Source organism: Amblyraja radiata, chromosome 15 (assembly GCF_010909765.2).
Source record: "Amblyraja radiata isolate CabotCenter1 chromosome 15, sAmbRad1.1.pri, whole genome shotgun sequence".
Lineage (NCBI taxonomy): Eukaryota > Metazoa > Chordata > Chondrichthyes > Rajiformes > Rajidae > Amblyraja > Amblyraja radiata.
The window spans coordinates 43,344,488-43,359,342 of record NC_045970.1 but is presented as its reverse complement, the minus strand read 5'-3'; the positions used below and the strand labels follow the sequence as shown (position 1 = coordinate 43,359,342).

Below are 14,855 nucleotides of genomic sequence, written 5' to 3'. Positions count from 1 at the left end.
CTCCAACCAAGAAGCGGCCGTTCCAGGTGGCCCAGCCGCCGAAAGGACTCTCCCGACGCCGGGGCAAGACCACCCGGTGAGAACGGCCAGGGACATCGGGCCTCCGTAGAGGCAACTGCGGTGGCCCCAATAGGCCTGACTTTGGGGTGAACATGGGGTGGGGACTGGACATTGTGCCTTCCTCCACAGTGCTATCCACTGTGGGGGGATGATTTTTTTTGTCTAACTGTAGTCTTGTAGGTCTGTGTCCAAGATGGCTGCCGTGAAGAGAGAGTGGACGCTGGCACGATTTGGTTGCCGCTGCTCTCTCTTCACACTGTGTTTTTGATTTTCTGTTTTTGGATTGAATTCTGTTTTTAATTTGTGTCATTGTGATGTCTTTAATTACTTGTTTTACTCCGATTATATGTTTTTATTCCGATTACTATGTAAGGTGTCCTTGAGATTTTGTATGAAAGGCGCCCATTAAATAAAATGTATTATTATTATTAATGTGGCATTGGATATTCTAACTGCTTCACTTCTGTGTGGACCTAGGAGCTAATTTTCCTGCTGAACATGGGAACAGGAAGACGCGTATTTTTATGTTGCACCTGATCCAGAAAATCAAGGTGTCCTTTTCAAAATCTTGATATCCTGCAAAATAAACCCGTCTTTTCTTAAACCTATGTTTTTCTGTTTACGTACCTCAGCCCTGAGTTAACCTGCTTTTTCCAATCTACCATGATCTGAATCACTTTGCGTTTGTATCTACAAATGCATAGATAGAGAAATCCGTTTCTCTGCATTTGATGGCAATAAAATATATGGCTCCACAGTTTAAAGCAATAGGAATATTTTGCGGTGGACTTTTATTTTGCAATAATTGTGTTAATTTGTATTTGGCTTCGTAGAGAGAAGGCATAAATAAAATACCCGGAATTGATTTTTGAATTTAATTCCTCCTGGCTGGTTGCAGAAATATTCAGCTTGATGCCACTAATTAAAAACCTGTCACATTGATCCATCAAGCAGAATCTGAGGCACAAAATGAGCATGCCCTCAGTTGCTAAATGCATTTCAACAACTGAGTGCATTTATAATATGTAACCATTTTCATCTGTTTTATAAAATTCATGATATGCATTCCAAAAATTAAACTGTGTGTCAGGCAGCATTTGTGAAGGGAAATAGAGTCCAAGAGTTAAGAGAGTTGTATGTACTGAAAACAGAACAATGATATTCTTACATGTATCAGCTCAACAGGTCTGTAAATACAGTACTCAATACCGTAATGCAATAAACAAAAAAATCAATAAATTTAGGAAGAAATTGGAACCTTTCAAGTCTGGAGTAGAGGGGAGATAACTGGCAGAAAGATGTGAGGGGAAGGAGTGGCACAAGAGCTGGCAGGTGAAAAGTGGATCCTGGCATGGGGTTAATTGTCAGGTGGGGGAAGAGAAGGATGGAGAGAAGAACAAAGGCTGGCGGTGATAGGTGGCGAACACAAAGGGCTGCAGATGTCAGAATCTGATAAGATAGCAAAGTGAGGAGTGAAATGAGAGAACGAACCTAAAGACCACTTAGGGGCTGTATTTGGCCACACCATCATGGTGTAGAGCAAAGGACTGAGCAAAGGAATCAGCAGGAGCATATAATGCACTGGCTCATCAACTGATCATCGCCAGACGGGCCCTGACCCGGAAATGTCAGTCTGAAGAAGGGTCCCGACCTGAAACATCACCCATCCTTTTTCTCCAGAGATGCTGCTTGACCAGCTGTTACTCCAGTGCTTTGTGTCCATCTTCAGCTAGGGATGATCTGTATATGTGTGAAGGTGTCAGAACACAGTTAACATTCAGGCATCTTGATCTATTTAGAACACACCAGCCCCGTTCTCCTGCTTCCTGAGAGAGGGAAGCTAACGATAGCTTTAATGGTGATGTTGGAAACTTCTCTGGGTTGAAGCAATAAAATATGACAGTGAATATAAAGTATGAGGGATTACTGCCCTCCTCTGGAGAAGTGGCAGAATTAATCTTATTCATGGTGTGCTACATTCATTCATTCTTGAAGCAAATATCTGGTATTTCATCCCAGTTATCTGCAAACTATTAATCACATGTGAAATGAAAATACTCTTGCCTTTCCTTCAATCTGCTGGAATATTTGATGAAGAGCCACCTGGTGTGAAGGATTCCGACACAAAATCACCTATCATTTTTCTCCAGAGATGCTGCCTGACCCACTGAGTTACTCCAGCAATTTGTGTCTATCACCTGGTCTTAGCCAGTTTCCAAACAGCAGGATCTTTCAGTTGTGCTTGTTCAGAATTGGAAGAGATTTTTAAGAGTCATATGGCATGGAAAGACCCTTCGACCCAACTGGCCCACGCCGACCAACAAGCCACATCTACACTAATCTCACCAGCCTGTGTTTTTTCATCTACTTCTAAATCTATCCTAAACATATACCTGTCCAAATGTCTTTTAAACATTGTGATAGCACCTGCCTTAACTATTTCCTCTGGCTTGTTCCAGATACCCACCACCCTTTGTGTGTAAACAAAAATTGCCCCTCGGGTTCCTATTAAATCTTTCTCACCCCGCCGTAATCCTATGTCTTCTGGTTCTGATTTCCCAACTCTGGGTAAATGCACCGAGTCTTTTACCCAATTCGTGATCTTATACACTTCTATAAGAGCACCCCTCAACCATAGCTCCAAGAATAAAGTCCTAGCCTGCTCAACCTCTCCCTTTTTGCTCAGGCCCTCAAGTCCTATCAACATCCTCGTAAATCTTCTCTGTACCCTTTCCAGCTTATCAACACAACCTTTAACAGGGTGACCAAAACTGAACACAATACTCCAAATGTGGCCTCACCAATGTCTTGTGCAAATATTGTGCTTTTTTCCCTGTTTTTTACTGTGAATTTCTTCTGAAATGTGTTCTGTATTTTCTGTTTCTTTGTATTCATATTTTTGGCAAAGATTAAATAACATTCACCAGTTACCTAATTACTGGGATGGCTGAAGCATTTAATGAGGGTTGAATGAATTAAAGCTTTCAGAGGGTCCTCTGGCTGGAGATTAACAAGCCCCTGGAAAAATGATGGAAGTAGCATAAATACCATTTAGCGCATAATACCAGAAGCTTAGATTCCTTGAAATCCCTTATATACATTTATCCTTGAAGGCAAGTTGTTGTTAGTTTTGCACCAATCTCCTGACATTACTAACAGGGCAGAAAATCCCTTATGCACCTGGGCCTGACAGGGTTAGCATTGCTGTAAACCAGGCCCAAGTAATGTGAATCCATGTTGAATATTCTTGAATCAAGGTGCCTACTCCACAGCTCTCTCTCTCTCTCTGTCCTGATACAACCCAGAGAGATTCCTGACTCTGAGTTCAGTTCTATTTTGAATGCTTTGAAATTCCAAAGGGAATGAAAGCTGAAAACAATTTCTATAAACTTAAAAAATTAGGTGCACCATGCATAGGTTTATATGCTGTTATTAAAAATAATCCATATAAAATTTAAATGGGTGACATATAAAAATAGCTCTAAAATGCACACAGCTGTCAATTCAAACATGCTTTTGCTGGATGGTTCTTTCGTCTATTTCCTACACCCAAACTTTAATTATTTTGGGACCAAACTTTGAATAAACAATTATTTGTCAAATGGACCTCTACCTAGACCCACAAGAAGTTTACAAATGTGAAAGGGCGAAGACCAAGGACTATAATTTTCAAGGGCTGGAAGTCGGTATTTTTCAACATTATTGTCCACATTAATGGGGAAAGTTCACAGGCAGTCTTTATTACAGTAAATATGAATGCACTTGGCTTTATTACAGTAAATATGAATGCACCTCTTATGAGAACAATTTTGTAAAATCAATAGAGCTGATATTATTTGCACTTGCAGGAGGTATAGATCAAGGTTGGGAGAGTAAAGCGGCCTTTTCACGGGGCGACTTGACGCAAGAGTTAACCAGAGTTTAACATCGTGGGAACCTCGTGCGATAACAGTACGGCATTCGTGGACCACCGTGGACCACCGTAGCGCTAACGGCAGGTAATCGTGTATCTTGGTCACTCGGGAGAAAATTCAAGAAAGTTTGAATTTCTCCAAGATTGACTTGTACACTTGTGGTTGAGTATTGCAACATTATATGGACGTAGTGGCCAGTGCGATATCCGTAATAACTCTTGCGGGTACCGTGGGAACTCCTGCGAACGGTGAACCCGGAAGCTGGACAGAGGGGACAGAAGGTGAGTAAAAATTGTCTTCTGTGGGATTGAATTTAAAAAATAAAAATAAAGATTTGCATCCGCATATGGACATCAAATTATTCATGAGTTATGTTAATGAGATTCAAGAATATAACTATAATCTTTAAAAGGGACTTTAAAAGGGACTTAACTGAAAGGTTACGCATTTTTATGGTCCGTGAGAAATTTTTCACATGTACTTCTTTGAGAGATACAGGTCGGAGTCCTCGCCGACTAGCGATCGATGCCTTTCCGAAGCAGGGTCCAGAACGCTACCAATCAATGTTGTACAGAGACCCGTGTAAGGAGTGAACTGCACATGCTGGTTTAAACCGAAGACAGACACAAAAAGCTGGAGTAACTCAGCGAGTCAAGCAGCATCTCTGGATAAAAATAGCTGATGTTTCGGGACGAGACACATCTTCAGACTCAATTCCGATTAGGCTGTCTGAAGAAGGGTTCCGATTCGAATCGCCACCTATTCTTTTTCTCCAGAGATGCTGCCTGACCCGCTGACTTACTCCAGCTTTTTATGTTTTTCTTCCCAGATCTGACTTACCTGCTGAGTTACACCAACATTTTGTGTCCTTCTGTGCGTATTAACCAGCATTAACCAGCGTCTGCAGTTCCATTAGACATTACCTAACTTCAGATTTTAGAGATATAGCGCGTGGGAACTCCTGCGAACGGTAAACCCGGAAGCTGGACAGAGGGGACAGAAGGTGAGTAAAAAAGGTGGTCTCAATATCGACAAGGGAACATGTGTCCTTCGAGGACGTCCCACCTAATTGTCATTGTTGGATAATCTTTTTAACAGGAACACTTGCAGAGATGGCTCCCAGAAAATCTCAAAGAAAGGGGGTAAAGCGTGTCAGAGATGTTTTTGCCATGTTGCTCTATTCAGTTTCTATATTGTTTCAGTTTCTATATCTATATTGTTGCTCTATTCAGTTTCCCAGGGGGTCTGGACGGGACTGGAGTTGGGAGGGAAAGGTGGGGGAGTCGAGGGAGAGGAGGGGGAGACAGATGGGGGTGTCTTCATTTACTGGCGGCGAGTGTCTGTCACTGAAACAGGCAGGTGAGATTTCACATCCACCTTGTGTGTGCCTCTCTCTCCCTCCCTCTTACACAGGCTGAGAGACTCTGCCTCTGTGAGTGTACTTCTCTTTCTCCCCCTCTCCCACACACAGTAAGACCGAGGTACTGTGCTCAGTCCATCTGTGTCTCCCACATACACAGTAAAACATGTCTCTAAATGAGCCAATTCAACCAAGGGAGGATATTTATAGTGTGTGAAAAAAAAAGTTACATCATTTGTGTCACGTGTAGTTCACGATGTTCATTCAAGATTTAACGCGAAAGCTCGGGAGACGGACAAGTCACTCGCACAAATAACAGAAATGCCGAGTACCGTGGGAACTCTTATCTACCCACCATTATATCGTGCGAGACTCGTGCTGGACCGCGACCACTTCACTCTGGTGACATCTTGCGTCAACTCGCTCCGTGAAAAAGCCCCATAAGGATAGAAACAGATTTTGCTTTCATAAATGGCTTTATTTAAACATCCACTTTTAATGTAAGAAATGTCCTCTGACTGGCGTGTTGAGTCAAAATTTGTTCTGCAGGATATGGTGGGTATTTAAAATTTGCAAGGATTTAATTGACCAGTAGTAGGGCGGCACAGTTGTGCAGCTGGAAGAGCTGCTGTCTCACAGCACCAGAGACACGGTTCAATCCTAACCTCTGGTGTTGTGTCTGTGTAGAATTTGCACGTTCTCTGTGACCGTGTGGGTTTCCTCGGGGTGTTCAGGTTTCCCCCTACATCCCAAGGACGTGCGGATTTGTATGTCAATTAGTTTCTGCAAATTGCCCCTAGGGAGTGGGTGAGAAAATGGGAGAACAAAGAACTACTGTGAATGGGTGATCAATGGTCAGTGTTGACTTAGCGGGCCAAAAGGCCTGTTTTTATGTTGCATCTCTAAACTAAATTAGTAGAATTTTGGAATCCTAACCAGTCTACAAAACCAATCATATATGCAAGAAATGATATCACTGTTACTCTGGAAAATAACAAACTATTAAGGATAATTATGATTTTTTTAAATTGCAAAATAGGGGTAGGTGGAAGAAGAGAAAAGCACATTATTTGAGAAAGGAATACAAAATTAGAGATCATAAATGCATGGTCACGATCGCAAAATAATTCAGCGTGAACTCCTTCGGCCAGTGGTATGAATGTGGAACACACTCCCATTTAAAAGAAAGCTACACAAAACAAGAGGGAAAATGGAACAGAAGGACAGAGTGAGATTAGCTATTCTTGGAGAAGTTTAGAGATACAGCATGGAAACAAACCCCTGGACCCATCAAAGACAGACATAAATTGCTGGAGAAACTCAGCGGGTCAGGCAGCATCTCTGGAGAAAAAGAATGGGTGACGTTTTCTTCAGACCATTGGACCCGTCAAGTCCACTCCCACTTCAACGATCAAATGCCTATTCACACTAGTTCTATGTTATCCCACTTTCTCATCACTCCCTACAACTAGAGACAATTTACAGAGGCCAATAAACCTACAAGCCCGCATGTCTTTGGGATGTGGGAGGACATCAGAACAACTGGATGAAACCTCACAGGGAAAACGTGCAAACTCTGCACAGACAGCACCCGAGGTCAGGATCAAGCTGGGTCTCTGGCGCAGTGAGGCAGCAGCTCTTATCAGCTACACCACTGTGCCATCCATGAAGGCTCCCATGGATCACAAACACTGGACTGTATTGGACAACACAGTCTACTTTTGCTCTGCAAAATGCTTCTTATGATGCACGACCACTGGCTTCCCCCATTTCTGCTAATCTCCATCCCTCATCAAATTCAGCTAGGTAATATGTTAACTGCAATTAACTGCACTAGTCGGAACCACAGCGCACCACAATAAGCTTAGATGTTGCTGTCTCACAGCCCCCGCAACCTATGTGTTGTCTGAATGGAGATGCCAGTCTCTGCATAGGTTTCCTCCAGGTACTTCAGTTTCCCACCACAATACAAAGGTGTGCTGTTAACTGTCCATTTGTATAGATGGGCAGCAGGACACATAGCAGGGTATTAATGTGCAGTTGCGAAAAACTAGTGTTAGTGGGGAAAAAATGTGGGATGGTTTGATGGAAATACTCCATTAGCTGGAGGATTTAGATGGGCTGAATGACCATCGCTACATCATATGACCATGTAAAATACGAGAAAATGAAGTGAGTTGTAATTGGATACACAGTAGCCAATTTACACATAGTGAGCTTACACAAGCAGCATGTAGACTGAGGGCTGAATTGGCCAGAGTGCCAGCATAATTCTCTTGAAAGGCCACTTCCTGGGACACTTTACAACCACCTGAGAAAGCAGATGAAACAAACTATAATGTCTCAGTTGTAACGTGGCACCTTTGGTAATGCAGCAGGTTCAGTAGAACACTGGAGGGTCAACTTGTGTAGGACCCGATTCAAATTCAGAGGCTACAATGCCACCAACTGAGCTACTGCTGAAGAAACGAAGTGCATGTGAAATACTCTCTGGAAAGTCTCCAGAACGGACATCAAGTTTATGCACAGATTTACTGGCATACACTAATCAGGTATATTTGGATAACAGACGAATCGATTGCATTTCAAAATGTAAAACCCCTTTGAATTTTAATGTATAAAGCACATAACACAGGTACTTTAATAAATTGAAGCAAGCTATGCTTTAAAAAAATACATAATTGATGTATATATTTATATGTATTTACATAGAATATCAACTTTCTTCTTTAAAAGTCATTTTGCTTGCAAAAGATTCACAATAACTAATATAACAAAACAGGATGACATTTTGAATAAATTACAACACTGTAAATGTTTTAATGTTACAATGAATAGTTAATTAAAAGCTAATGCATGTAGTATATCCATCCATTATCTGGCCTATAAGGAACTTCAAAGTGTACTTCTTTTGGCAATACCTTAAGGTATGACATGGATGGCTGTGCGATTCAGCGATTAAAAAATAGGCATTGCTGGTAATTGCATCTGCCTTTTCACAGTAACTGTCTCAATGTAGTGAAAAATATCAATTTTAGCAAACTAAACTGTACAAATCACATTTACATTAGATCTATAACAGCATAAAGTTCTGTAACAATTTTTCAAAAAATAAATACATTTGTCATTTTCAAAATGTACAATATAGTACATGGAACACCACAGTGCTATTTTTCTGCAGGTTATTATAGCTACATTTCGCTTTTCTAATTATAATAATTTCGATAGACCGGCCAATAAATACAGTAGCCACAATGGTGATTATGGCACTGTAGGTACTTATGTTAAAAGACGGTGATGTAAATTCTCAATGGTCTGAAAAAACTAAACCTTTTGATGTGCATTTTCTTCATGCAGTCTCAGAGTTCCCACAGCATCTTTAACAGAATGGTAAATTATATTTTTTATCTGCAGAAAGACATTAGAATTGATTAGCACAAACAATTCCAAGGATAAATATTGGCCATCATTTTAACATTAGAAAATATATTTGCTGTTAAATGTGGAAGCCAATTATATTAGCCTATATACGAAATGTTGAAGCCAATTATATTAGCCAATAAACAAAGCCATACGAAGCCAGATACACAAATATCTAGAGTTCCTCCCATCATAATCAAAATTCTGAGGCTGGTATAACAAGGCAGATGCTGCTAAGAGGTTTCCCATCTTGCAAGAGTATGAACTATGGTCAGTTCATCTTGAGTTAACAGATTGTCCAATGAACACTGTAATAAGGAAGTGGAGTGAATGGAAGGGAGGTCGGTTCGTGTGATGGTCTAGACTGCGCCCACAATTCTCTGCAATTTCTAAGGGTCTTGGATAGAGCTACACTTTAGTAAGAATGTTATGATTTAGAGATAGTACGGAGTTTTTGGAAGTTGGAATTAATCTTAGAATGGAGAAGACCAAAGACAGACAGAGAAATATTTATTTTGATTAAGAAAAATAAAACTGTTTCAAAGCAGAAAGAACTAACCAGAAGATACACATTTCAATGACTGGCAAAGAATTATCAAAGATACAGGAAAATGTTACGCTCCCTATTAATATGTGAAATAAATTGGTGGCATTTGGATAGGGTGGCAATGTTCGAATATAATCAAATATACTTGAAGGAAAAAAAACTTAAGATAGAAAGGTTGAAGTTACAGAGAAAGGTTGAAGTTACAGAGAAAGGTTGAAGTTACAGAGAAAGGTTGAAGTTACAGAGAAAGGTTGAACAAGTTAGGGCTTTATTCTTTGGAGCACAGAAGGTTAAGGGGGGACTTGATAGAGGTTTTTTAAAATGATGAGAGGGATAGACAGAGTTGACGTGGAAAAGCTTTTCCCACTGAGAGTAGGGAAGATTCAAACAAGGGGACATGACTTGAGAATTAAGGGACTGAAGTTTAGGGGTAACATGAGGGGGAACTTCTTTACTCAGAGAGTGTTAGCTGTGTGGAATGAGCGTCCAGTGAAGGTGGTGGAGGCAGGTTCGTTTTTATCATTTAAAAATAAATTGGATAGTTATATGGATGGGAAAGGAATGGAGGGTTATGGTCTGAGCGCAGGTATATGGGACTAGGGGAGATTATGTGTTCGGCACGGACTAGAAGGGTCGAGATGGCCTGTTTCCGTGCTGTAATTGTTATATGGTTATAAAGAAGAGGAAAATAAGATTAATTAGATAGTTTTACTAAAGAATCAAAACTGCCAGAATGGACATAATGTTGTGTTATCTTATTCAGTACTAAAATGTGAAATGGAGTTAGTTGTATCACCCTTTAATAAAATCTGACAATGTGCACTTTTACCACATGTTTTTTTTTCTATTACAAATCTCAAATTGTGGAGGACAGAGGCAAATAAATAAACGATGGGTCTGTCTCAAACATTATGGAGGGCACTGTATGTAATGTTCTGCTTACAAGAGATTTGGTCAATGAATTCTATTCATCAAATTGTTGTAAATCAGATGCATGGATAGTAGATTCTATAAACAAAAATATACAATTCCACTAACAGGACAACTATTATGAACATTTATGGAATAATGGAAACAAATGAATTTTCCTGCTATGTTCAAGATATTAACATGCATTTTTTTGGACCTATTACTAGCAATGTTACAAAATTTTGAGATTTTAAAAATCAAGTCTGCAATTTATCCCATCAGATAAAGCATAAACATAAGTTTAATTTGACACCTAATTCACTTTCATATCTCAAGTATTTAAAAAGTTATGGCCATTTTCATACTGGGAAATGAGCATCTTGTTCCCTATTGGTTTTCTATGGACATAACAAAAAAGCTGTGATCGTGAACAGTCAAAAGCCCATAACTTTCTTAAAAATTAAGAGAACTGAATGAAATTTTCAGTTATCATAGATTGAAGCATTCTGAAACAAATATAAAATAATCTTACTTGGATGACCTGAAATTAAAGCATATAATTAGTTAGTTACCCAATTGTAGCTAATTTCAGACTTCAATTACTAGATCTAAACATCTATCCATTACTTAATAAATGATTAACATTTTTAAATAGCCTAAATGTCCAAATAATATTCACAAATAATTCACAATAAAACATGATTTTTAAATCTCATTTACATTAATTTATAGACCAAATGGAAGGAATTTAGTGTTTAATTGCTGTAAATAAATGCCCATTTAAATCAGCTTTCCAGTGGATCCCTGTGGAACGCGCTGGTTTAGAACGTTCACATTGCGGTAGATTTGTGCCCCCCAAATGCCGAGAAAAATACTGCGGGATATAATGGGCCCAAAATGAGCTACTCGCAATATTAAACTTTTTATAAAGGGATCTTTAGAAGCCCTTTTTAATGTAAAAATATACAGCCTTCCTTCAGTTGACTGCTTTATGAGACCCTGCGGTTGCTGGTGTTCGCGGGTTTAGAGATGGATTTTTAAACTACTATAACTATTTTACGAGGCCTTTAAAACTAATAATAGCTTTTGCGACGGGGTCTTTCAGCGATTTTCCGTTAATAATTAACTAGGCTGAACATCCTCGATTTGAACAGCCTAGAGAAAATCGCGTTTTAAACCCGCCCCCTCTAAACGGCGCCAAAATCGCGCACACCCTCAGCGACAGATTTTCAACGACGTTTCAGGTAGGCTTTGCAACATACCTACTATTACCCTCGGTTTATGCAATGTAACTGAAGCAACAAAAAATGGTGGTCATAAATTATGTGAAATTATAAACTAAGAATCTAATGAATAATACTACAATAATTTAGAATTCATTGCTCTCTCTTCCCAACTCTTCCTCTTCTGAAAACAACCATTTTTCCTTCAAAACCTTAATTGGAACTGGCCAGTAGAGCGTTAAGAGCAAAAAGGTTCATACCTGGAATTTATCCTCGTAGTTTATCTCATCTTTTGACTGATGTCTTAGCTCATGTGTCAGATGGAAAGACTGTGCTATGTGCTCAGGTGACACAAAGTCTTCAGAAACTTGAATGCAACTGTAAATACTCTGCATCTGCAAAGCAATCATCAAACCACTGTTCAATGAATCTAACAATGAATAAACAAATATAACTTGCCAAAACAGATTACGTTTCATTATAGGAACAGTTCTGATTAAGAAAAACATCTTAACAAGGAATCTTAATTTATGCACTGTACCCCCATTTTGGAAACAAACAACAATTAAAATATAAATAAAGCTCAATGTCTGAGGGGATAACTTGAATAAAGAATGCTCCTGGAATTGCTGCACTCTGCATTCTTTCTTTATATGATTGAAGACAAAGAAGCAAAGATATAAAACCATAGAATCATATTGCACAGAAACGGACTATTTAGGTCAACCTCATTCATGGTGATTGTGGTACATATCCATGCTAATCCTGTTTGCCAGTAATAGGCCAGTGACTGTGTAAACCTTACATCTGCCAGTACTTTATAAAATTGTATTTGCAAATACTACCTCATCTGGCAACTCGACTCACACCGTGTGAAAAACATACCCCTCAAATTTACTTTAAATTTTACTTCTCATGTCCATGGAAAAAGACATGATCTATCCCATTTATGCCCATCCTAAATGTTATAAAATCTATAAAATCACCCTCTGAGAATAAACCCAACACTCCCAAGGTATCTGACATTTACTCTAAATGTCTTTGCAGAATTTAACTTGCCAAAATGCATCATATCCCCATTTGTCTGGATTAAAATCCATCTGCCTTAGCTCCAACCAGTCTTCCAGATCATCTATATCCCTTTGTAACCCCAGCCAAAACTACTTTGCTATCTATGATCCCTCCATTTTTTTGCAACATTTGCAAGCTTACTATTCAGACTACCTATATCATCATCTAAGTCATTAATGTATGTTACAAGCAAAAGATTTCCAGTCAGAAAACCCCACAGGCCTCTACCCTCTGCTTTCAATCACCATGTATTGAGATCAACTGGCATGAATATCCTGAATTACCTGACGCAATGTCCCAGCTGGTATTAAGAATGTATCACCCAAGAACTGCAAGATGGAGCAGCATTGTATTCCGCATTCTTCGCAGAGCCTCTGGCGCATTTTCTTGTCCAGGTAACAGATCTGATCAAGGAGTGGATCATGTTCAGGTGACTCTTGACCCAATTCCTCATTAACCTTTTAGAAAATGTTTAAAAAAAAAAAAAACTCACCACTAGTAAACTCAGGCTACCAAATAACATAAGGCGATACAGGGCTTTTTTCTAAGCATGGCCCAATTTCAAAAGTTTAACAATGTTTAGGAAGCACAAATGCAAAGTAAATACAACTTATCTCAAAGGATGTACAGTAAACCCATTTAATGGACCCCTTCTAAACCCATTTAATGGACCCCTTTATCCGCCTGACCGCCACTCTCTCCTACTTCTTCCATCTCTCTGTCCAGTCGCCGTCTTCAACACCTCCCCCTCCACCGCTGCACCCTCCTCCTTCTCCCCTGGAGTCACCGACATACTCCACATTGTAAGCGGCAGCAGGTGAGAGGGGAGGGAACCTCACGGTGACCGATCGTATCTGGTCGTTGGAGGCAGCTTGAAGAAAGCGCTGTCAGCAGGAGTCACAACTTGAGCCACAACATCAGCCGCGTGTACCAGTGAAGAAGGGCTCGCTGGTGCTGAGCATTGTCAGCTGGTGCTGAGCATCGGCGCCTTGTTTTAAGGTGAAACAACACAAAGTGCTGGAGTAACTCAGCAGACTGAATCAGTCTGATGAAGAGTCCAGACGTCACCTATCCATGTTCTCCGGTGATGCTGTCTGACCTACTGAGTTACTCCAGCACTTTGTGTCCTCATGTGCATTAACCGCCATCTGCAGTTCTTCGTTTCAACTATATACAATTATAATACCATACTCGGTTATAACAGACAATTACAATAACAGACACCATTCCTCCCCCCGTATGGTCTGTTATAACGAGGGTTTACTGTGCAGCAAGTTTTCTTGCTTTACTTAAAGATTTAAAAACTCTACAAGTATCATACATGCAGTTAAAATTAGAGAGGTGTTAAATTCTTCAGAAAGGAGCCAATGCAAACTTCCTTTTGAGGGAACCATAAAATACATATTACTTTCAAAACATTTGACATTACTGATATTTTGTTTTTTATTACAATGGGTTCATGGCTGCATTTACGTTTCAATGTAATATGTTCCACCACAGATGCCTGCACCTTTTCTGAATGCCTGTGTTCAATAAATGCATGAACTGTATACCTTTTGCAGAAACTCCCTTATTTTGTCTGTATCTTTAGTTGAAAAGATATGCCACAAAGCACCTGGAGTCTCATTACTGTTCTTCAATCTCTTCTTTGTGCTTTCATCAATTTCTTCTTCCATTTTTTTCAAGATAGCTGGAAAAACAGGAGATAGTAATCTTAGCTAATATCACTAGGTATCAGGATGTTTAATTTAACATTCAGCATATTCTACTAAAACCAGTCTTTTCCTCAGTCACAGGTCATTTTAGAGTAAGTATGAGTGGTGTTATTTGTGAAACTTCTCCGGCAAACTATGACAATGTAGGTCGACACTTCACAGTAATAAAGGTGAAGTAATTCACTACTATTACAAGACAAACGTGACCGTTATCTGCATAGCAACAGTTATATGCGAAGGTTACTTGTGGAGGTGCCGTTTCTTCCACATGATGTGTTGTTGCCGTCTTCAGCTAAATACCTATTATCACTGCAATAATTGCAATTTTAATTTGTTGGACTTCAGAGGTCATGTTTACTTTGGACCAGTAAGTTCAGGATGAAACACACAGCACATTTCTATTGATATGCAGAACATTTAGAAGATCATTTGACTCATGCAATGAAGTAAAAAAAAAACTTAAAATAGTCACTTGACTTCACCTGTCCAAAATTCTATCATACATAATACGAACAACTCTGGTATCTGCTAGAAAGTCAGAGGTATCCACCTTCCCCCAGGAGAGTACCTTATTTAAATGTTGTGTTCATAAGACACAGGAGCAGAATTAGGTCATTCAGCCCAGCGAGTCTACTC

At 39.6% G+C, this 14,855-nt stretch overlaps 1 protein-coding gene across 4 annotated transcripts in view; it reads right to left on the bottom strand.

Moving 5' to 3' along the window:
• Positions 1 to 7,916: 7,916 nt before the first annotated feature.
• Positions 7,917 to 14,855, bottom strand: part of jmjd1c (jumonji domain containing 1C) — a 120,277-nt gene continuing 113,338 nt past the window's right edge. For all 4 annotated transcript variants that reach the window (XM_033034273.1, XM_033034275.1, XM_033034277.1 and 1 more), the window contains 4 exons: positions 14,058 to 14,194; positions 12,789 to 12,962; positions 11,694 to 11,828; positions 7,917 to 8,742 (listed from right to left, as the gene is read on the bottom strand). In XM_033034273.1, coding sequence (XP_032890164.1) covers positions 8,659 to 8,742; positions 11,694 to 11,828; positions 12,789 to 12,962; positions 14,058 to 14,194 — 530 coding nt within the window. In that variant the 3' untranslated portion in view covers positions 7,917 to 8,658. The remainder of the gene's footprint in view (positions 8,743 to 11,693; positions 11,829 to 12,788; positions 12,963 to 14,057; positions 14,195 to 14,855) is intronic.